Raw genomic sequence first — 24,013 nt, forward strand, 5'->3', positions numbered from 1 at the left:
TAGAGGTAGCGTTGCATTGACGTAGGAAAATTAAGATCTGTTAAAAATGATTTAGGACCTAGAACACAATACTTCAAGACTTCTTAGGGCCTACCATTTTGATTTGGAAATTTTAGACTTTTTTAGACTATATAAAAGACCCTGCGGAAACCCTGGTATAAAGTTTTACACTAAACTAAACTATAGCACATTGCTCTTAAATGTGAAATATGTGCTGGTAGTGCTAAGTCCAATAATAAATAAAAACAGTTAAGCAGTCACTTGTCTTCACCATTTCTGAAGAGCGGATGCTTAAAGCCCGTTCAGCATATTCAAACCAGGTTCCCAGGAAGGGAACTCAGCCTTGCAGCCAAATTCTTTCCAGTGGCCACTCGCTGTATTGCATGGAAAAATCCCGCTGCGGCCAGAAAAGATTTCCCCCTATACTGTAGCTCACCATTGTAAAAGAGTGTCTGTAGAACTACTGCCAGGACATCTCAAACAGTAAACAGGCGGCAATGACTCGTTCTATGCTATGAAGTTCTTTAATCCATAGACTTTTTATATTTGATAACCTTCAAATATAAAAAGTGATTTAAATTAAAAACATGTGACATCAGCACAATGTAAAGTCTGTGGGTCAGCAGGAGAAATACTACTGCGCAGATTCAGTGGGTCGCATGTCACAAAAGTAAACCGGGACGCTTATAAACTTTTGGGGAGTTTGCGCCAAGAGAGCAACTCCATTGAACTCAACAGGCTCAATTTCAGTTAATATTATACATCCATGATGCAAACTGTGAAAATGGTTGATAGAGCTTTGTTTAAAGGGGTTAGGAGGCAGGGTTTTAAGTACAGTCAAATGGAAATGTGGCTTATCTTTCGCTGTACTCCTGCATCAATGAGTCCCAACATGTTTATAATTTGATCTTTCCAGACACAATGTCATGATACAGACGTACAGTCAGGAGAACATAGTCCTTCTGAGAGACATCTAAGAAATACAGAGGATCCTGGGTGACATCTGGGTTAAAACCCTCCTGGACCAGCTTCCCCTTCTGCTGCTTGAAGGTCTCAGTCACATCCAGAGAGGTCTGGAAACACAAGCAGGGATCCGAATGAACAGTAGAACTTTACACTTAGAAATACACACGGCAGGTAATGAACACCTGCATGGATTACCTGTATTCTGAGAAACCACGGCCAAGCGTATGCAGGAAGGGTTTCTACTAAATGGTTGTAGAGTTTTTTTCCATTTAATTTGTGATCCTGTTTCAAGACAACAGCAGCCATGCCTGCGCGACCTTCATATCCTGCATACACACATTGAAAAAAGTCACAGACCGAATGTCACAAAGAAGAAGTCATACTGCATAAACAAGAGCAAACTCCGACATGCATAGCAGGGCACTGCTGGCTCCGGAAGTATTTCCCCCCCAAAGTGGGGGACGCTTGGTCTCAAGCTAAATTAGTTGTAACTTGGCAAACTAACGCCAGGAACACAGAGCCCACGAAGTGCTGCGAAGCGCCGCAAAGTGCTAGGAAGTGTAGATTCGTGCACACACACACACACACACACACACACACACACACACACACACACACACACACACACACACACACACACACACACACACACACACACACACACACACACACAGAGACCAGAGAGACAGATACGTTCTCTAGAGAGGGAGGAGAAGGATCACTTTGTGACCAGCGCGGAAAAATGCATGTCTGGTATAAACAGCCAGGTGCGTGATCAGGCATGAATGTACATTCACAGCTATTCACGTGCAGTGTGTTCCTGGCGTCAGGTTGTCAAATTTGCTCGCGAAACAAATAGAGGAGATGGCGAAACGATGGCTGCAGCACGAGCGCGAGCGTGGCCCAGCACGGCCGCTCCTGATTGCAGCCGGTGTGAACGGACAGATTGGATGACATGGTTTAACATGATTTGACACCTTGAATAAAATTGAAGTGATTACATACTTGGCCATTAAAGCCAATTCTGATTCTGTCGATTCTGCAGTATTGGAAATCACCGTGTAACACGTAGATTTCACAGACCTGGTATGGTGACTCCGTAGATGTTGGCCTCCTGGATAAAATCAAGAAGACCGAAAACCTCCAACACCTCTGTGGTGGACACATTCTCTCCTTTCCACCTGTAGGACACGGGCTTAGATAGAACTGATTCTTGTGACCACTTGGGGACAGAAGAACTAAGTCGTGAACCCAGCACTGACATATTATTACTAGGGCTGGGCACTCAATTCAATACTTGTTAGGCACCGACCAAATTGCCACTAAAGTATCGAGTACCAAAAAATTTACCGTCATTCAATACCCAATTTAAATACCTAAGGAGTAAATCTCATCAGAGACAGTGAGCCAATCAACATGTTCTGTAGTCCTGTACCATGTGGACGCGCCAACAGTGTTGTTGTCATTACAGAAACTACACACTATAGCTTTGAGGAAAAACTCAGGAACAGCACAACTCATTTCACATTACACAGTAAGTACAGAGTGTGGGTGCCATCCTAGGTCTCTGAAGTTCCTGTCCTCCTGAAGGTGTATTTAAACTCATGCTGGAGGCGTGACGTTTAGCTGAACCTTCGATGGAAACAGTGATACTGCATAAGCCTAGTTCAGCCTCCCTCTCTCTCTCTTTATATCTCTCTCTCTCTCTCTCTCTGGGAAGTATGCTGAAGTGTTGCAGGCCCACTGACCTCCATAAGGAGACAGTCCTGAGATAAAACTGTCCCTTATCATGCAGCTGCTACGTCTCCCATCTTCCATGGATACACCGAGTTGAAGTACTCCTCTGCCTGGAAATGTTATGAGGTCCTGGACACTGAGTTCATAAGATGGAAATTCCACCACAACCATGTAGGCAGAAACTACGGACTGAATCTACAGAAGTAAACTATTAAATTTCCCTGTTCCCTAGGCTACTGTTCTACAAATTGCCAAATATTCTATATGTATGCCAAATCAGGGTTTCTATACAATATGACACCTACAAAACATTTGAAATGTGTATCTTCATTAATTCAAGGTTGCATTAGCACAGTTTTAATGACACAGGCAGTAACGGTACCTGAAGGTGTCTCCGATGCGGTCACGGAAGTGAAGGAAGTCCCTGTGATCGTGCAGCAGGAGGTCTCCAGTGTTGAAGTAGACATCCCCAGCTTTAAAGACGTCCCGGAGCAGCTTCTTCTCAGACTGGACCTGGTTCCCAGCGTAGCCCAGGAACTGGTTCATAGCTGTCAGAGGAGCGACCAGGATCCCTGCCTCTCCTGTGCATGCAAACAGGAAGTACATTAAGTGGATGCATGAGCTCTTCCTCTGTACATACAGCAATGCACTACAGCACGGGCCTTCCATGTTTTTTAAGCCAAGGACCCCTTAGCTGAAAGAGAGACAGAGCAGGAACCACCTACTACATATCGTATAAAATTAAGTTGCATAATAAACTGGGCCTACAATAACATGTGGGCCCCTGAAGCCTTTATACATACCTTTTTAGTGCATATTAAATACTAAGCTAAAATAATTGTTAGTATGATTTTATAAATTAAATGTTAAACATACATGTGACACAGTGAATCTGTATCTGTGGATGACTACCTTACCTATAGGCCAGTAAGTCTATCATTATTGTGTTTTTTTCACAAATAGGCAGATTCATATTTGCTAATAATTTGTTGGATTCATGTAAAGACATTTTCATTTTTGAAAAAACTTTCAAAAGTTGCAAAGAAAGTCCCTTCATTCATTTTGCCTGATGATGGGCTAGTACCCAAACGTTGCCTACTGTTAAATGTATTTTTTGCAAGTTAGACAGTGTGGGGGAGTTTCTTTGTAACTTTTGACTTACTTATCCCCCTCCGATGCACCTGTTTCACGTTATAGATGTGCAAAGAATTTTTCTGTACTGAAAAATCTTTACAAAAATTAACAATAATTTGGTGGCCCCCCTGCAGTAACTCCGAGGACCCCCTAGGGGCCCCCGGACCCCCTGTTGAAGATCTCTGCACTAAAGACTTTCATGTTACCGATTTGTGCTCGTATGCATCTTCCAGAGTCTGTTCGGACTGGCTCGAATGTTTGTGGCTCATATCTCAGGAGCTCAAAGGGCATAGAAAGCTGAAAAAGAAGAAAAGACAAGAGTTAGCAGAACTGAGCCAATCACACCCTCTGTTATCAATAACCTGCGGGTGGAAACCTCCTACGTCTAGTACATACTGGGGGCAATACTGTATGGATCTTTTATTATATATGTGTTGGTCAGTTTGTCTACTTGATAATCCCATTTTGCAGCAATAAAATTGAAGTGAGATGAACAAACAGAGAAATGTATCTTTTTAGATAAAACAGATGTTGACAATGTTTCCTTTTGGGGACATCATTTGAAATTGGGAAACATTTGTTAGAAAAAAAGGTAATAAATTGCAATATATCGCAGAATATTTTGGAACACGTTGCAGGCATCACATTCAAAATGAGTGAATAAAAAAAAAAGAAAAAAGTTTATCAGTTTGAACATTAAATATCTTGTCTTTGTAGTGTATTCATTCGAATTTAGGTTGAAAGGGATTTGCAAATCATTGTATTCTGCGTTTATTTACGTTTCACACAATGCCCCAACTTCATTGGAATTGGGGTTTGTATTTCTGTGTCATGCTAAACGTTTGGCCCCTCCCATATGGGATTACAAGACACCACTAGCCTATTTAACAGACATCTTCCGGTCTCGCATATACAGTACAAATCATGTGGAGAAATACATGAATAACAGAAAACAAAACCAAATAATCCATACATTATCCACAAAACAAGCAATCCTCCCTGCCTGGTGAATGCTCACTTCTTTCAAACTCAGATAACCAACTAATCCAGAGATCTTCAACAGGGGGTCTGGGACCCCTAGGGGGTTCTCAAAGTTGCTGCAGGCGGGCCTCCAAATAATTTTTTGATAGTTCAAAAATAAAAATAAAAATATTACCATGAATTCAACATTATTTTTAAAGATAAATCTTTTTTTTAATTTTTCAAAAAGATGATAGGCTTACTGGCCATAGGAAAGGAAGACATCCACAGATACAGGTCAATTTAAGGATTAACTGTTCCACATTTTAACAAAACATTATGTATAAATATATGCATACGTCAACAATTATTATTTCATTATCTTAGTATTGGATGCACCATAAAAAGGTATGTCTAAAGTCTCTAGGCCACCCTACATGTTATAGTAGGTCCAGTTTAAAATGCAACTCAATTTTATATAATACATGTATTAGGGGGTCCCTGCTCCGTCTCTTTTTCATAAGAGGGGTCCTTGTCTTAAAAAACATTGAAGACCCCTGACCTAATCTAATCTAATCTAATTTCTGCCAGGTGGGGAATATGACTTGGCCATAACTTTACAGTAGATCTTCTCAGGAAAAAAAATTAAAAATGTGGAACAGATGTTGCCAATATGACAAAGCAGTAATCTAAATGGTGTTGTATCTACCAAAAACACAGGCTATAATGGAATCCAGTGTGGCAGGGTCCAGGTCCAGAGGAACCATTTCTAACCCTTTAATTCCTGACCTTGTTGAAATAGCTGGCCCTCCCGATTGGTCCGACCTCATCGGTGTAGTTGAGGAAGCCGACGCTGGCCTCGGTCAAGCCGTAACCCTCTCTGATCTGGATCTTCCCAAAGCGTTTGGCAAACTCCTTCCAAACATCTGACCTGAGCCCGCTTCCTGCTGCCAGCCGGACACGGTGAGCTCTCTCCTCTGGAACCTGGAGGCAGCACAAGACTTGGATTAAGAAAATACTAGTCTCGCATTGCCAGACCTTCCTCCACAGTGCTGCGGAGGAGGGTCTGGCTAGTCCACACAGCATTCCTGGATGGGAGAAAAACATGCTCTGGTTTATTGGCATTTCTTTAAACCAATCACAATCATCTTGGGTGGCTCTAAGCGGGAAGGAACTTGTTTTGGTGGAACATGTGTACGTTCAAAAGTAGTTTAGGTCGTGCAACAGAAAACTCTGATTGGACAGATATTCTAGCTAGCTGTCTGGATTTACCCTGCAGAGATCTGAGGAGCAGTTAAACACAGTCCTCACAAATCCACCAGAGGTTAGAACACCAACACAGAGACAGAGGAAGGGGACGAAAAGAGTGAAATCCGACAGCAACGGAGCAATTCCGGACGTGGAACGTCGTGGATGTAGACTAAGAAAACACCTTTGTTTCTGTGTTTCACCTTTGAAGTAACAGTCCTAGCCTTTTTGGAACTATGCTTATTTACAGGCTTGACCAGAGTCCGATGGGAATCTCTGGGTGTCCGGGAGCCCTAGGGGTTCCTCAGAGTCAATGGGGGCCTCCAAAATATTGTTAATTAAAAAAATATGTATATTCTAAAATCAAAAAGTCTTAACATGAATCCAACATATTATCAGCAAATATAAATCCCCACTGATGATAGGCCTACTGGCATATTGTTAAGGTAGTCACTAAGGTAGCCATCCACAGATATAGTTCATCCTAACATTAAAATATGATATATAAAATCATACTACATAATAGGCTTTTTCAATAGCTGAGTATTATATGCACTAAAAAGGTATGTGTAAAGGATTTAGGACACCCACACGTTATTGTAGGCCCAGTTTAATATGCAACTTTTTAACACAATTTCTACAGTATATGTGGTAGAGTTTTTTCTGAAGCACTGAACATGTTTTTTTGGCAAAAAAGGAAGGCAGCCTCAAAGCTTTGTTAGGCTACATCCAGCCATCACTAATATTCGCATCACTACAGCCTCTAGGGCAGGAGAGTCAAACTCACCTTCACTAAGGGCCACACTGGAAATGTAGAGTTGATAGACATGCTGTTATTTCATTGGAAAAGTAAAGTATCTTTGGCTGTATTATTGCATGTCTCATATAGCCTTCTCACTTACAGTTTGGTCGACATAAAGCCCCCAAAAAAGTAACTTAGCCATCATAGAATTTAGCAAATCATGAAAAACAATGATTTCATTTTTAAAAGCAGGCTGAATATGAAAGAACTCTGCTTCTGGCAGAATTTCTGAGTATCAAAGTCGCCAAATCTGCCATATTCTTCTTTGAGTGTCGCATAATTGCAGATTGAAAAACAGTTTTTCAGTTTTTGGTTTGGTACACAACTAGGTGGGCCAAAATCTATGGTGAGCTGAAATTGATATGCAGGCCGGATCAAAATTTGCAAGGGGCCGGATTTGGCCTGTGCGCCATGAGTTTGACACATGCTCTAGGGGCAGCTACTGTCTTACCGTGGGATGGTTGCACAGGTATCGGCAGAGCTCTCCTATGTACTGCACCACCGTCACATTGTGTTTCACACAGTCCGTCCAAAACTGACTGGCAGAAAACTTCTTTTTTAACACACACGTTGCGCCTGTGATCCAAAGGAGAAGAAGGCCAACAGTGTAAGAGAATATAGTGCTAAAAACTCTGAGTTTCGATGCATTCTACATGTCTAAAAATACAAACTATTTATGAGCGGTAGTGAGACATTTCCTCTGCTTTGTTTCAGCTTTTCCCCCTGGCATGTGAGGAAGTGAGAATTCGATATAGGCCAATAAAAAGCATATCCGCCGTCATGTTTGTGTCCTCCAGCGTTTGCCCTGGACCTCTTTACGTACTGAATATAAAGGGCAAGTCTTCCAGGAACATGAAGAACAGCTGTTCTTACCAAGGTGTATGCATCCCCCGATCCCTAACAGGGAAGCAGACATGTGGTAGAGAGGAAGAGTGATGTAGATGATGTCATCAGATGTGGCTCCACACATTTGAAAGAAGGTCATACTCATGATGGCTTTTAGATGACCCACCCGAGCTGCTTTGGAGAGACCTGGAAGAGAGCGGCACCACTTACTGAAGAAACGCTCCACATGCAGTGTAATACATTCAAGATGTCTGTTTGTTCATGTATGCTGCAACCACTAGGATTGGGCATCGAGAACCGGTTCCAACTCGGGGTTGTTTCAAAAATGACCATTCCAATGGAATCACTTTTTTATTGGAGCCGTTTGGAATCCTTTGGAAAAGTTTGGTTTCTAATCCGATCAGGGGTTCCAAATTTCAAGTTTGGTAAGGATTGAAATTTCTGGGGATTAATAAAAAGTATAAATTAAATGAAATAAAAATGTTGGTTTCCGTAGCGACCATTGTACTTCCAGGAGCTTGTTGTGTTGCCATGGAGCTTAGTAAGAAGCGCTCTAAAGTCTGGCTTTATTTTACGTTGTAAAAACCCGGTAAAACTGTTAATCACCATTGAATCAAAATCAAACATTCATCTTATCTGTGAAATAAACATGTGACCTGTTTAAAAAAAAAAACATTTCTGATTCTGACTTAAGCATAGTTAACGTTTTGTCTGTGACATTTTAACGTCTGAAATGGTTTTGTGATTCCATTGTTGCTTCATCACTTGGTGGAGTCGAGCACAATTTGATTTAGAACAGTCTAACTGCATTTCATTCCAGCTTTCAATCAGGTATTTGGTCACAAAATTCGTGATGTTTGATATTTTCCATAATGCGCAGTTCTAAATATGATAAAACAATCTCACCTCAAGGTCCATTTAGTGGCTTCTCTGGAGCTTTCAATCCTATCACATGATCTTTGTTCATCTGCTGATACAGTGCTCATAACTAGGCCTGAAACAATTCCAGAATTTGCTGTACAATTCATGTCTCAGAAATAATTGCAATTAGCAATATAATTGTCTCTTTCAGTCAAATTTTAAAACTATTTATGTATTACTTTTTTAAACAAATTAAAGTTGTGAGTGAATCCCAGGATACATCTTTTAGTTATATATCACGGTCATGTGACCCAGATAATATAATACCACAAATACACAGCGTATGAAGTAAACCACGCCTCTTTATTATCATAAAACATTTATTCTAACTGTACCCCCCCCCTGTAATTTTTGTTTCTATGAACGTCTACAGGGTCAAGTGTCAAAAACTAACAATTGAAATAATAAAAATATATAGTCCAACCAATAATCACTTATATAATTACAATTTGTCATATCTAAACAAAATCGACATGACCAGTCATACTCCTTAAGACCTTAGCTCATGTTAGCAGTTTATTGCTGTTAAACAAAGAAACTGTGATTATTTTAAAAAATGGACAATTAGACAGTTATGTAATAATTGTTACAGGCCTACTCTCAACAAGTCTTATCTGAACATTTAGAACTCCACGACAACTGAGCAAACTCCAACTACTGAGAAAGATAAGGTGATGCCATCGCCAGATACTGAATGGGCCGTGTGTGAGATTGTTCTGTCGACTTCTTCTTCCTATAACGACAATAATATCTCTAGAGGAGCCCTTTACATGGGGCTTCTGGCTGTGTTAGAACCATAGACTGTATATTAGTCTATGGTTAGAACTAAGGGAGTCGATGCTCATGCAGTACCTGTGGTGCCTGAAGTAAAAATGAAGAGAAAGTTGGACATGATGTCAACTTTAGGAAGATCCCTTAAGGTTTCTCCGGACATGTGTTCCACCTTATCCAGCAGAGTGGTGAAATGCTCTGACGGTGCTGTGTGATCCACCAGCCACAGCGCCATGTTGTCCTGCTTCAGATCAGGCAGCACGTCCTGCACCAAACGCACCAAATCTGGACAAACACACACAAAGATATGTCTCTTCATAGTATAATAAACATGCATACGCTCCCTGCTCATGTTAGAGTAGGGCTGCTTGATTATGGACAAAACCAAAATCCTGATAATTTAGGTCAATATTAAAATCACGATTAATTAACACAACTACTCATTGACTTTTAAAAATATGTTGCAATTATTGAAGTTAAAAAAATAGTGAAACAGTAAAACAAATCAACAGTGAAACAACCTTGAACGAGAGCGTAGTGATATGAAAAAATCAAAAATCACAATATTTTTGACCAAATACATTGATGTTGATATGGCGGCGATATTGTTGGGTTTCACAAAATACAAAAGACAACACTTGTGTCATATCACGATATAACGATATCCAAAATTGAAGACGATATCTAGCCTCAGATATCGATGTCGATATAATATCCATATCTTGCCCAGCCCTATCTTGAATTGTCAAACTTCCCTTCATACTTTTCTCGTTTGAACTTTTTTCTTCATTCAGAACACAAGACAAAATAAGACTTTACAGTACTTGCAAAACTTCTCAGGGCCATCCAATCTCTGTACAACCAAAGCGAGAGCTGTGTCCGGGTTCTCGGTAGTAAGTCGGACTCTTTTCAGGTGAGGGTTGGCCTCCGCCAGGGCTGCGCTTTGTCACCAATCCTGTTTGTAGTATTTATGGACAGGATATCGAGGCGTAGTCGGGGTGGGGAGGGGTTGCAGTTTGGTGGGCTGGGGATCTCATCGCTGCTCTTTGCAGATGATGTGGTCCTGATGGCATCATCGGCCTGCGACCTTCAGCACTCACTGGATCGGTTCGCAACCGAGTGTGAAGCGGTTGGGATGAGGATCAGCACCTCTAAATCTGAGGCCATGGTTCTCAGCAGGAAACCGATGGAATGCCTTCTCCAGGTAGGGAATGAGTCCTTACCCCAAGTGAAGGAGTTCAAGTATCTTGGGGTTGTGTTCGCGAGTGAGGGACAATGGAGCGGGAGATTGGTCGGAGAATCGGGCGCAGCGGGTGCGGTATTGCATTCAATCTATCGCACCGCCAGGACGAAAAGAGAGCTGAGCCAGAAGGCAAAGCTCTCGATCTACCGGTCAGTTTTCGTTCCTACCCTCACCTATGGTCATGAAGGCTGGGTCATGACCGAAAGAACGAGATCCAGGGTACAAGCGGCTGAAATGGGTTTCCTCAGGAGGGTGGCTGGCGTCTCCCTTAGAGATAGGGTGAGAAGCTCACTCATCCGTGAGGAGCTCGGAGTAGAGCCGCTGCTCCTTTGCGCCGAAAAGGAGCCAGTTGAGGTGGTTCGGGCATCTGGTAAGGATGCCCCTGGGCGCCTCCCTAGGGAGGTGTTCCAGGCACGCCCAGCTGGGAGGAGGCCTCGGGGAAGACCCAGGACTAGGTGGAGGGATTATATCTCCAACCTGGCCTGGGAACGCCTCGGGATCCCCCAGTCGGAGCTGGTTAATGTTGCTCGGGAAAGGGAAGTTTGGGGTCCCCTGCTGGAGCTGCTCCCCCCGCGACCCGACACCGGATAAGCGGACGAAGATGGATGGATGGATGGATAGTACTTGCAAAACGTAATGTCCTAAATAATCAGTTTTCTCAGTTATTTGCCTTGTGTGATCGTTACGAGCCGAAATCATAATCACGATTAAAAATGTCATTAATTGCACAGTATCTGTTTTTTGTCCACCCCTACACACACCTGATTGTGTGTGTGAGGTTGTGGTCAACATAACATCTTCCATGATCATAAAGTCAATATCATTTGGCCATTTCTTGAGATGAGGCGACATGCTCATGTTTGTGTTCATCAGTAAAGCATTCTTGGTAAATTACCCCATTACATTTCCTTCTTCTTAACTCCATATGTAAATCCATTTTCCACTCTTTCCAATGAATGGCTTTTACTTGAGGTCCCGGACTGAGCTTGGCAAGACTGCTTTTTCGTTTGCTGCTCCACATTCCTGGAATGCGGCACAAAGCAACTTCTGTTTCTTTCAACTTGGACTCTATTTCCCTATGTTTTTATGTCTAAGTGAGTGATGGGAACAACAATCTCTGACATTGGTCCAGTATTAAGAGAGATCTCTGCAGTCGGAAGCAGAGAAACAAGCTACAATGTAAGTTAATATGACAATTGTGCAGCTTGGATGTACGTTCACAAAAGTGCTGGTTTTGCCACTGACAGACTCAGATTGATATTCTAAGTGTCTGACAACATTATGGAAAGGATTTGGAGGTCGACCTTTCTGGTAAAGAGTAAGATTATTTATTTAAACATAAAAACATTGCAAAATTGGGTTCGCTAAACCCACCAGACTCCATGTAAATAAACATTTACATCGTTAAATACACTTCATTCAAAGTCGACAGAAACTAAATAAATCTATGAAAAGCCGTTTTGGGTCATCTTTCCACTGTTCCAACCATCACAACTCTAGTTTTGGTTGAAATAAACACATAGTTTACCGATTTACATGTGAAAATATGTTGGCTCTATACACGTTAAAAGTATTGTCTATTGACACAATCTGAGTCTGTCAGCGGCAAAAACAGAACTTTTAGTGGACGCTGACTGATGCTGAACATCTGTCCTGTAGGGTTACATTACAGCCCGGTTCATGGCTGCTTGTTACAGCGTTCACACTTAATACTGGACTGTTTTCAGAGATTGTTGTTCCCATCAGTCACTTACACACAAAAACACAAGAAAATATGGTCCAGGTTGAAAAAAACGGTAGTTACCCTTTAAAATGGGTCTCTCCCCCATCTGTCAGCCATACTTAGTGACTTCTGTGTATCTTCTTGTGTCTGTTTTATTTGATTGTTTAAACTTTGTATCTGCTGTAGTTTGAATGGTATTGCCCATTTGCTGAAATGCATGCTGTGCACTTGGCCCCATTAAGAAATGAGGGTCTCATTCAATGGGCCCAGTGTTTTAAATAAAGGTTTGAAATTAAATTAAATGAATACAATCCTTCTAATTAGGGCTCCAGACTATTCAAATATATGGCTGGCTTATTGTTAGGGGAAGTCATGGCACAGTACTTTGCTCTCTCCCTGTCAGCTATCTGAATCAGTGGCACTGATAGCATTTCTCACGTTAGGAAACTTCCATGGGAGGGCGTGATTTGAAAAATGTTAACATTTTACTGTACGCTGAAGGACATATAGCAATGTTACGACAGCTGCATTCTCCAGATAACCCATCGATCTGGCTGGAATTAAAGAATTACATTCAGTGTGATTGGGAATATACTGGTGCAGTGAACGTCTCTGTTACATTGGAGAATTTGGGAGTTATAAGCTCATGTAGCATTATTTTAAGCAGGTAATTGTAGTATTAACAACTTTAGTCCAATTACTCACACAAGTTCTCAACCCGAGGGTTAAACTCTAATATAATGCTGGATAGTTTCATGAGTAATAATAATAATATATATTAATTGTTGTATTTTGAGAATAAAATCTACAACTCTGCAACGAAACCAGTAACATTTCTCTGCCAGGTCAATTTAATAGCACAATGTTTTCCTCTGAAGTAGGCTACAGTAGAAGTACACACACCACAAACCAAGCAATCCGTAGCAAACGGCCACTGCCCTGGTAGAATCAATGGGAAATTGCCTGCCACAGTGGATCTCAAATTTATGTCAATGACCCCCTAAACTGACACAAATTAGACCAGGAAACATCCCATCAACATAATAATCCATTCTGGGCTTTTTCCAAAGTTTTTGTTGCTTGGCACAGCAATCAGTTGTCTTTAGAGGTTTGTCGCTTTTTGACATAGTTTTTTGTAGACGTATTTTTCGAGATAATTGATACAATGTTTAAGGAGTTTTTTTCTGAAATCAAGTTGTTTTTCCTACAATATTTATGATGTTTTTGTCCCTTTTCTCAATCCATGCATACATGTCCCGGGACCTCCCTAGATAGTTGGAGATCTCACCCCCCCCCCCCAATGTTGAACCCAAAGTTACGCCCTTGCTTTGACTACATTTCATTATCATTCCTAATGATAGCCGATACTTACAGACTACAGAAGTAACATTTTCAATGCAGGGCTTTTACTTGTAACAGAGTATTTCCACAGTGTGCCATTAGGCCTTGTAGGCTACCTACTTTTACTGAAGTAAAGGATCGGAATAGGCTACTTGTTAGTTAAAGGAACCGCCCTGACTGCGGGAAAAGGAACGTGCGGTAACGTTACCTGCGCCGACGACCAGCGCCGCGGCCCCGCAGCTGTGGACGGAGTGCAGCAGGGACCTGGCTTTAATGTTCCCGTTGAGAAAGGCCACTTCACAGCCCAGTTTACACAGTCCCAACCACACGCAGATGAAGTCCGGCTCGTTGGACATCAACAGGGCAACAATGTCTCCCTGTTTCACAGAGCCCACCGTCCTGAACGCGCTCGCGAACTGACTACTTCTCCGGTCCACATCCCGGTACGTCAGGGTCTGCTCTCCGAAGATGATGAAGGCTTTGTTCGGCTTCTTTCTCGCCTGATAGAGAAAACAGTCGAGATATGTGATTATTCCTCGCTGCATACGAGCCGCCAACTTCTTCCCGTACCTCCGAAGTTTCCAGTAATACATGAGATCCAGCCAGAAGAAGGGATGAGCCACCCTCTGGTAGACAACAAGAGCCAGCAGTCCCGCCAAAACGCTGCTTAACGCCACAGTTAACATGGTAACGTTTAAAAACACCACACCTCACTTTCAACAGCCCAGCAGTCTGCAGTAAGCGGATGGGCCGCTCATTATGCAATCTCTCAGCAGCACAGAGACTACCAGCCAGCCTTTCACTGCCAAAAGACGCTCCAACCCAGGGGCGGGGCTAGAACGGTGGGGGCTAGAAGGGTGGCACCAGCCCCCCCGCCCCAACACATTTTAGTTTATGGGCCACATCTCCCATCTCCAGTGGGCCAGACCAGTAGACATCTCCAGACAGATCAGAAACTTGATCTGCCACAGAGTTTCTTGTCAGCTTGATGTTGGCAAACGCTAGTTGCTTCTGCTCCGACAGCGTTCTGAGAACGTTGTAGGAAAAAAATTATGTTACGGACCAAAAAAATTAAAATGCTAAAATTCTGAGAAAAACTACTTTTGAATGTACACGTGTTCCACCAAAACAAGTTCCTTCCTGAGACTATTTAGCAAAGGCACTATGGCTCCGTCTTAGCACTTAGCACCACCCAAGACCATTGTGATTGGTTTGAAGAAATGTCAATAAACCAGAGCACGTTTTTCTCCCATCCCGAAATGCTGTGTGGACTAGTCGGACCGAGACCAGAGAAAGGGTGAAAGGTAAAATGAGATGCTGTTCGGACGGGGCCAAATTGGGGCCAATTGTGTATAAGTTTCATAAACTTCAACAATTGAGTTGCAACAGCCAAGTGATGACACAGCTAATGCTCGTTAAAGGAAGTGAAGTAGAGTTGATTAAAGTTTGGTCCTGCATTACCAGACGTTCCTTCACAGCGCTCCTCGTCTTGGGCAGACGAAGCAACAATGCCTCTGCAGGAAGGACCTTAGGTGAATTACACCTAAGGTATTGGGGGTATCAGGGTAATAATCACTGGTAGCCCGCTGCGGAGAACATGCTGACTAAGAGCCATGAAGCTCCACGGCCCTAACTGCAGAGCGGTTTCTTTCTGGTGAAGCTGTGTATTTATGTTGAAAGTGTGTGTGAACAGACGTTAGAATAAAAAAGTGCCTTTGTCTGTGAGCAACTGCCTTGTCTGTGTTTGTACAGAGAGAACTCATAGTGGCAGCGAGTCTTACTACAGTATTATTTTCAAAAAGCCCTTACAGGTTTCTACCACACCCTCACATGTATTTTGTATTTCTTCAGTGTAATTTGTTTTTTTATGTTCTGTGAAACAAATAAACTAAACTAAACTAAAACCTGTGTATTAGTTGCTTGCTTTGACCACCACTGTTATAGTTATTTTAAGGTATAAAAAGTTACATAATGTTTCTTAAAGATGAACATAATAGTGCCAAGTATAGTGCTGAACAGAATCAAAAATGCATATCTGCTGTGAAAAGAGTCTCTTGCAAACTTGCATGAAGTACTCATAAATATCACAAGACGCCATACTATTTCATCATATTATGTCATTTTATTCCAAAGCATTTGCACAAACAGCACTATAATAAAAAACAAAAAAAGCACAATAGAATCCCATTGTGGTGGTGGCTAAATCATTGTCACCTTGGGGGGACAGGTGTGCAGTGGCAGCTTGAGTGTAAATGATTTCTCTTCTGGAACTGGAGGATTAAAGAAACAATTAAGAGTCAAGAATTTGAATGTATTTGTTAATCTCGGGGAAATCCCAAACATTCGACAGAGCAAACATCTTTAGTGGTCATATAAATACACAGTACTCTGGCAGACTAGAAAGAGAAAAGATTACAAAAGAAATGCAGTATATGTAGGATAAGTTTCCCAGTTTTCATAATCATTGTATCAGTGCTAAACCAAATGCCACGTTTGTTCCAGTTTTTTAATTTCGGACATAAGACGCTGGGTGATGTAAATATTTTTTACAGAACTGACTTAACTATATACATTATTTTACAAACATTTGAAATGTGCTCAGAATAGATTAAGACTGTTTGCTATTTTATGCAATTCTGAATACAGAAGAGACAAAAAAGAAAACATAGAATAATTCCCTCCTAGACTCGCCACCTAACATGGTGGAGGGGTTTGCATGTCCCTGTGTCCCCGGGCGCAAGGACATGCAAACATGCATGTAGGACTAACCCTACATGAATCAGACATTTAGGAGTTGTAGCCCCTTGCCAGGGCCTCCTCTGGGAGGGAGATGTGGGAGGGGAGCGAGACGCGAGAAGGGAGCAAGATGTGGGAGGGGATCAAGACATGGCAAGGGGAGCGAGACGTGGGAAGGGGAGTGAGACGTGGGTGGGGAGCGAGACATGGCAAGGGGAGTGAGACGTGGGAAGGGGAGTGAGACGTGGGTGGGGAGCGAGACATGGGTGGGGAGCGAGACGTGGGAAGGGGAGCAAAACGTGGGTGGGGAGCGAGACGTGGGAAGGGGAGCGAGATGCAGGAAAGGGAGCGAGACGTGGGAAGGGGAGCGAGACGTGGGTGGGGAGTGAGACGTGGGAAGGGGAGTGAGACATGGGTGGGGAGCGAGACGTGGGAAGGGGAGTGAGACATGGGTGGGGAGCGAGACGTGGGAAGGGGAGCAAAACGTGGGAAGGGGAGCGAGATGCAGGAAAGGGAGCGAGACGTGGGAAGGGGAGCGAGACGTGGGAAGGGGAGCGAGACGTGGGAGGGGAGTGAGACGTGGGAAGGGGAGTGAGACGTGGGAAGGGGAGTGAGACATGGGTGGGGAGCGAGACGTGGGAAGGGGAGCAAAACGTGGGAAGGGGAGCGAGATGCAGGAAAGGGAGCGAGACGTGGGAAGGGGAGCGAGACGTGGGAAGGGGAGCGAGACGTGGGAGGGGAGCGAGACGCGGGTGGGGAGACGTGGGAAAGGGAGCTCGCCGGCGAGCGTCTGGTGGCCAGGCCTCGACCCACGGGGCTCAGCCGGGCACAGCCCGAAAAAACAAGTATGTATTGTTGTATTTTGTTGTATGAGATGCATTTTTGGATTCAGCATATACATAAGTATTTGTTTCTTCTGTAATAACATGAAAAGAAAGAGGTGGACCAGGGCACGGTTCAGTTGGACTCGGCCATGGTACGCATCAGTGTGATCGCGTCTGGTTGCAGTGTGAGTGCAGGCCAGCGGGGGAGTTTGGAGGCGGGGACAATTGGGCTCTGGCACGGTTCAAGGTAACTGGGCCAAGTGTGAGTACGTCCTAAGAAGGCCTGAGAGACCAACTGGACTCTAGTTCTACTATGGAGAAACCTAGAGGGGGGTGATTGCTCTGATCCAGTGGTGCTTTGGTATGGACTTCTGTGGGAGTCATGGATCAGGTAAAACAAACACCATGTTCGAGCAAAGGGTGGTTCATAAGTGTACTTGGTACCAGAACACCCAATGCCAACATGTACAGAACCTCATCAGTATATGAGGAAAGGGGAAGGGAGCAAGGGGTGCAGAGAAACTTTATATTAACCCTTTTCCACTGCAGAATCTAAACATAATTTTAAGAGTGTTGCTTAGGGAATGCAATTTGGATATTATTCAGGAAGTGACACTCATTGCAAGGTTCAGGAACTTTCAGGGGTTATCAGCAGCGCTGTTAAGGTCAAGAACATGTGTCGTAACCACCTAAAAGAGTAATAACAAACCAACATGCCCAGGCCCTCAATAATATGTAGTGAAATGATGCGTTTTAGAAGGAGCTAGAGTTATCAGTTAGAAACCAAAATCTGGAGCAGACTCACATAGCTAAACAGTGCAGGGCAACATTTAAATAATAAAACTAAGATAACATGAGGACAGAGGAGCACAAACAAACAAACAAACAAACTATAAAGTACTTCAATGCGCTATCTGGGCTCTACTTTCCTAGCACTGCCATGGAATCCTTATCAGAGTAAACATCTTTACACAAATAAGAGAGAAAGTCAATTACAATATCAGTTGTCCATTGTTGTATGTCCCAAATTCGCTTACTTCTGTGCTTTCAAGTGTACATAAGAAATGTCCCAACAGCGGATATACAGGAAGTGCCTAGTACTTATGCCTCACATGGTTCTTAGAAGTTTAGAATAGAAGAAGCTTATGGTCAAGAAGGTTATGGGTCAAGTTCTTGCAGTAGAAGATGGCCTCTTGTTGCCTGTCTCACATTATTAATGAAGCAGGCCTCGCTTTTGCATTTTTCATGCTACATATCTAAAACATCTTGTTTAATAAATGCAGTGGAAACAAAATATATAACGTGAACCAAAGACTTGAAAGGTTCTTAAAAGTTCAATTTAAAGCATTGGTTCCCAAAGGGGGGTCCTTCAGAGTGTACCACTGGGCCCCCAGCAAAAAGGGAAATCCTTTTTTCACTAAAGTTTTGACTATAATAATAAATAATACGTACCACAATGATAGAATGTCTATTATGAATTACTATTTTGGTCTTTATGAGTTTCATACACTTTCTGTAATCAAGCAAATAAAACATCCTACCAGATGGGGGACCAAGGGACGAAATCTTATCAAAAAGGGCTCTGTGGTCTAATTTGTGTCTGTTTAGGGGTCCTTCACGTGATAAAGGTTGGGAACTACTGGTGTAGAGCCCAAAGTTATGGGTGCCTGCAATAGAAAAGGGTTTTAAGTGCCTCCTCAACAGTACTGGGCTCATCCACTCATTGGTTGAATTGCTACGTTTGCGAGATGTTCACCATGCTGCATGCTCCGTCTCATTTTACATAGAACTTTAAATAATGTTTTCAATAACACTCCATTCATGCATAAAACAAAGTTATTCAGTACAGAAACACAATGAGCAAAACAATGCATTCAACTTATTTTCAGTATGATGTCATTAGAAAAAAAATCTGGATAAAGGGAAACTGTGATAAGCATTTTAAACATTGTAAATCATTCAGTGTCAGGGCCTTAATTCTGTCATTGACACATTTTACCAATACCAATTTGAAGCTTTAAAATAAAGCGTGTTCAGTACTGAGTAACATCCCAGTGCTTCTTGAGTTATCTTGATTTGATTTGGATTCTGCCCACATTGTGACTGGATGTTGATATGCAAATCCAACGCGGTGCAGCCCCGACCAAGTGAAGCGATGAGGAATACCCTACGCAGGACCGCTATGTACAAGGCAAGAGTCACATGACAGAGGGAGACAGATGAAAGCGTCTGCAGACTTCCTAACTAGGCTAACGTTAGGCTACTGTAGAAAGCTTGTTGGGAGACTTTCTTTAAGTGGGGGTCACACAGATGACATTACACCTGGCTGAGATCTGATCACAGTGCAATTAAACAACTTGCAGATCTTTGAACTATGCTGATAAAAAATAGTATTTAAATGGAACTTTTACGTTTAGTTAACTTAAATACCGACCCAACAATGACTATCCCAACATAAAAAAGACAGTTAGCCACTTGCCTCTACTACTCTACCTAATCAAACTTTAACAAACATCTAATCTTTGATACAATTGCTAATATTCAATCCAATTAGCCATTTTTCAAATACTGTTGTTACAAAAATAGAAATTTGATGGTATTTCATGTTTTACACAAACATCATAAAGGCTTCAGTATGCTTGAAACAAAGTACTCAGATCATTTATCAGCATCTGAAACCAAGACATTGATTGCGTCCGAAATTCCATACTAACATGCTATTTAGTGCCCTAGGCTAAAACAGTATGTGAGATTTAAGTACGTCCGAAATCTTAGTATGAAACCACTAGTATGTGAATTGCATACTATTTCCAGTGGAACATTACAGTATGCAAACACTGGACACCACGCCGGCATCAGTATCCCACAATGCAATGCGGTAGTAACGACAAAGTTTATAACAGACAAAAGGACAGCAGCCATGGAGCTTAATTTACATTTTTACATAGAAAAATCTGTGATTTTAGTATGCGATTTTGGACGCAACCAGTAACTTTCCGAAAAATCCAACAATCACGTCCACTTTTGCGGTGGGAGGTGTGGAAAGGTCACTTTTCATTCATACATCCAACCAAGTGCAACGCCACAAACGCTTCGCCACCATCTGTGTGTCATCATCACTAGTAGGATCTGTCATGTCGAGGCTGCGAAAAGAGTTGTTGGAGAGAGATCAGAGAGGCAGTCGGACAGAGACTGTGACAGCAGGCTTTTTTTAACCCACCGTTGAGTGTGGCCATTTGGAAGAGTTGCTGCTAGCAGTGGTCAGACAACACATCATACGATCTGCTTTGTTCAAAGCATACTCAGGCCGTAGCTCCCGGACATGTGGAATGACCTACGAAGATTTAATCGCAGTTTACAAATTGCTGTAAAAAAATAACAGCTATACCTCCAAATTAACCTTCAAACTCTTGTATACCCACTTTGTTGAGAAAGAAGTCATGGTACATAATTACGGTCGTATAACAGCGAGAAAACAAGTGAAAGCATGTTGTGGGTATATAGTGTGCCTGGAACAGCCAGTGCCGGAGCTGCAGACTGGAGGTGAGAGCTGGTCTCTGTGCTGAGTCTCTGTGCCATCATTCACTGTCCAGCCCCTTGTCCTGTGGGGAGGGACTCTCTCTGGCTGGCAGGAGGTCGTAGTGACAGGGGATGTGGCTGTTCTTCGGCAGATCGTACGGATCTTGACCAAACTGGCCGTTGCTGTCTCCAGTCAGCTGGATGGCATTCACAGTCGGCTCTGAAATCAAAGACAGGCGTCGTTGGCAGTTGCAGGAGGGATACAAGTGCAAAGCTGTAAACTTAAAGTAAACGGTCCAACATTTTGAAAATTTGAGTAGCACTAGTATAGCCTCATCGGCAGATGCTGTGGATTTTGTTACTGTTCGGTGGCGTGGGAAGGTTGTAAAAGCAACGAGCGGTTGTGTGTACCAGCAATCCGTTCTCACTCCCAACTTCTTAAATACTGAAGCTTGGTCAGTGTCTCTCAGCGTCAGATACCGACACAAAAATCCCCCTTTAGCATTTGTATGGAACGCACCAAGCAGAGCAGCAGCTATGTGAAGCTTGAAGATGACATAGTATTAAGAGAGACAACGGTAGTTAGTATGAAAGACCAAAAATCCTTGTAAGTAGGTTGGTTGGGGGAGTGGATGGGTCAAACAACACAGGACTTTCACCCAGGAGACCCGGGTTCATGTCCTGTTCTTGTCCGCGTGTCACTGAAACATACATTTTGTAACCCTACCCACCATCTTTTCCTGAACCTAACTATACCATTCTTGTGCTGCATGTCGGTTAAACGTACCTCCCAATCCAGAGTGCCAAAAAGTGACGCCAAGAGTCCCGACCACGCACATCTAAATATGACACTAACAGAGACTTTTTGCGTCAATAACAAAGCCAAGCGTCGCTTTTTGACGCGATGGGAGTGAGAATGTGTTTGTCCCGGTCTGCAATCACTCTCCCTACTGCAAACCGGTTTTTGACCCTCGCTAGCCACATTGTTGGTACTGTTAGCCGCAACAATTAGCATCGCCGACGTCAAATCACTTTCTAATTCTATTCGTCATTTATGTTTACAATCTATTTTGAATTTTGTGACTCTTGGTTGGTCTATCCTGTACATGCGACATCTGTTGCATGTCTGTCTGGTTTGGGAGACAGATCGCTCCTCTGTTGCTATTCCTGAGGTTTCTTTCATTCTTTCCCTTCAAAAGTGTTTTGGGGACTTTTTCCTTACTGATTTTAGGGTCTTATGTTGAGATTGTAAAACCCCTTGAGGGTTAGGGTTAAGGGGAGCCAGAGTTTTAGTCTTACAGTCTTACCTACTGCACCTTTAATGCAATTGAAGCATACCCTTCTCCACAGCGCTGCAGAGGAAGGTCTGGCTAGTCCATTGTTGGGGACCAAGAGTCTGGTTAAACCTGATTTTAACCAAAAGGCCTCAGATTAAACTGACCTCTGGATACAGGACACACATGTGCTCAGAGACAAAGGAATCTTGGCCTGCATGTAAACCCCAAAGCCGGGATAATTCACACCTCTATGCGAAAGTGCCAGCCAGAAGGGAAACGCCTCACAACTGGCAGGAAGTCAAAGAACTACAAGATTGTAGTCTTCACCCTTTCAAGAGTTTCGAGTCTTCCTATTGGTTCAGCTGGACCATAAACACAGCAGGGGGTCTTAACCTATAAAAAGCCTGATCCTAGGAAAATCCTTGTCTTCCATTGCAACTCCGTTACTGAGGGGAGCGCGCAAGCGCTTGTGCTGAAATTCCATTTTCTGGAGAAAGTGGATTTTATTTCGGTGGATCCTTGAAAACGCACCAGTGTTTTCATATCTGCAGGAGAAGGAAACGACGTTTTCTTCTCAAAGTCGACTAAACTTCCCCCTTGCTGCCCTTTTGGAGGAAGTTTCTCCGTGGCTACTGACGAGCGCCAGGGACCCGTTCTGTTTCATTTCTGTGGAAATCTCTGGACAGAAACAAACGGACTGAACACACCGTAAGAAGGCTTACGTCTGGGCAGAGATAAGTAGTGTGTTTATTAATGAGCAAAGGGTTCGCTACCACTTGTTGCCATTAAGGTGATCTGATTTAATCACGTACTGGTCCATATGTGATTATTAATCTGTTCTGTGAATGTATCAATAGATCATGGTACTGTTGATGTTGTGTTAAGTAGCTGGTTAAAACCATAAGCGCTACCTGCTTAATCACTCCTTTGATGGAGTTTTAATTACTGTCTGCGATAGAATCGCGAAATCAGCTGTTAGCCACTGGAGTGGTTATAATGACCAAAGTTTTCCTCAGTAAGTCAAAAGTCTCAGTCTGTCCTAACTACACGTGTGGTCCAGACCTGAGTAGCTGAGGGGGGCGGGTCATTATCGATAACTAAGATCAGAGTGCCTCTTTTCTTTACTCTTCTTCTCTTTCTTCTTTTACTAACACACACACGACACAGGCTAGCCGCGTAGCTCCCGAGCTAACGCTGTAGTTTAGCCACGTGGAATCGGCTTACGTTCGTACAGAGCTAACACAGGAACTAGCTACCATACCGGCTAAGCGTACGCGTTGCCTAGCAACCCCCCGGCTTCTTCGGCCCATCTCCGTGCACCCCGCACCACTACCGCCCTCTTGAGGCTAAATAGTTTTGTGCAGCTCACAGGAGTAGCCATTTTTGGAGTTGTTTTTGTGTTAGAACTACATTTCGACACCGCCCCTCCTTTTTCACTCACTCTCTCTCACACACACACACACACACACAGACACAGACGTGTCCATGCTGTTTTGTTTTTGCTTTGTTTTGGTTGTGATATTGTAAAAGATATATAAGTTTATTATTGAAGGATTATTGATTAGCTACTGATAATTTTGACGTTAATAAATCTTATTATACTTAATTAGTAGTTGCTTGTGATTATTTGTGTACTTGTTGTAATAATTGCTGGTCGATCAGGTCCGTGCTTGGATTCACCCCTTCCTTTATTTCCTTTTTAAAGGATTACCACAGAAATGAGACTGTCCCACAGTTTGATTATTGGTCCCTGACTTGCAGGGTGGTGCCCCGTTTTGATTGTTTGCCGATTTGATAAAGTTATTAATAACCATATTCATAACTTTATTAATATTGATAAAACATCTTTGATAATTTGCCAATGATCAAATCTGTACCCTACAAGAATCCTACACCATACAGCATTCCAGGATGGGAGAAAAATGTGCTCTGGTTTATTGGCATTTCTTTAAACCAATCATAATT

The 24,013-nt window shown here is 42.7% G+C and overlaps 2 protein-coding genes across 2 annotated transcripts in view; both read right to left on the minus strand.

The window, feature by feature from the left end:
• On the minus strand, positions 1 to 14,505 carry LOC114571517 (very long-chain acyl-CoA synthetase). The gene is made up of 10 exons (XM_028602485.1): positions 13,901 to 14,505; positions 9,467 to 9,670; positions 7,721 to 7,879; positions 7,299 to 7,423; positions 5,587 to 5,781; positions 4,044 to 4,134; positions 3,086 to 3,284; positions 2,050 to 2,147; positions 1,162 to 1,292; positions 1 to 1,073 (listed from the first exon to the last, which is right to left on the minus strand). The coding sequence occupies exons 1-10, from the start codon at positions 14,376 to 14,378 to the stop codon at positions 897 to 899; spliced, it is 1,857 nt and encodes a 618-aa protein (XP_028458286.1). The 5' UTR covers positions 14,379 to 14,505; the 3' UTR covers positions 1 to 896.
• Positions 14,506 to 17,152: 2,647 nt separating this feature from the next.
• megf10 (multiple EGF-like-domains 10) overlaps positions 17,153 to 24,013 on the minus strand; it is a 106,435-nt gene continuing 99,574 nt past the window's right edge. Inside the window, exon 25 of the mRNA XM_028601456.1 lies at positions 17,153 to 20,991. Coding sequence (XP_028457257.1) covers positions 20,831 to 20,991 — 161 coding nt within the window. The 3' untranslated portion in view covers positions 17,153 to 20,830. The remainder of the gene's footprint in view (positions 20,992 to 24,013) is intronic.

The sequence above is a fragment of the Perca flavescens genome, chromosome 16 (genome assembly GCF_004354835.1).
Source record: "Perca flavescens isolate YP-PL-M2 chromosome 16, PFLA_1.0, whole genome shotgun sequence".
NCBI classification, from domain to species: domain Eukaryota; kingdom Metazoa; phylum Chordata; class Actinopteri; order Perciformes; family Percidae; genus Perca; species Perca flavescens.

Coding starts and splice junctions, on each gene's coding strand:
- LOC114571517 (XM_028602485.1), bottom strand. CDS start 14,378: ATGTTAACTGTGGCGTTAAGCAGCGTTTTGGCGGGACTGCTGGCTCTT. Junction 7,880..9,466: donor TTTTACTTCAGGCACCACAG/GTACTGCATGAG, acceptor GCTCTCTTCCAG/GTCTCTCCAAAGCAGCTCGG. Junction 5,782..7,298: donor ACCTGTGCAACCATCCCACG/GTAAGACAGTAG, acceptor TGCTGCCTCCAG/GTTCCAGAGGAGAGAGCTCA.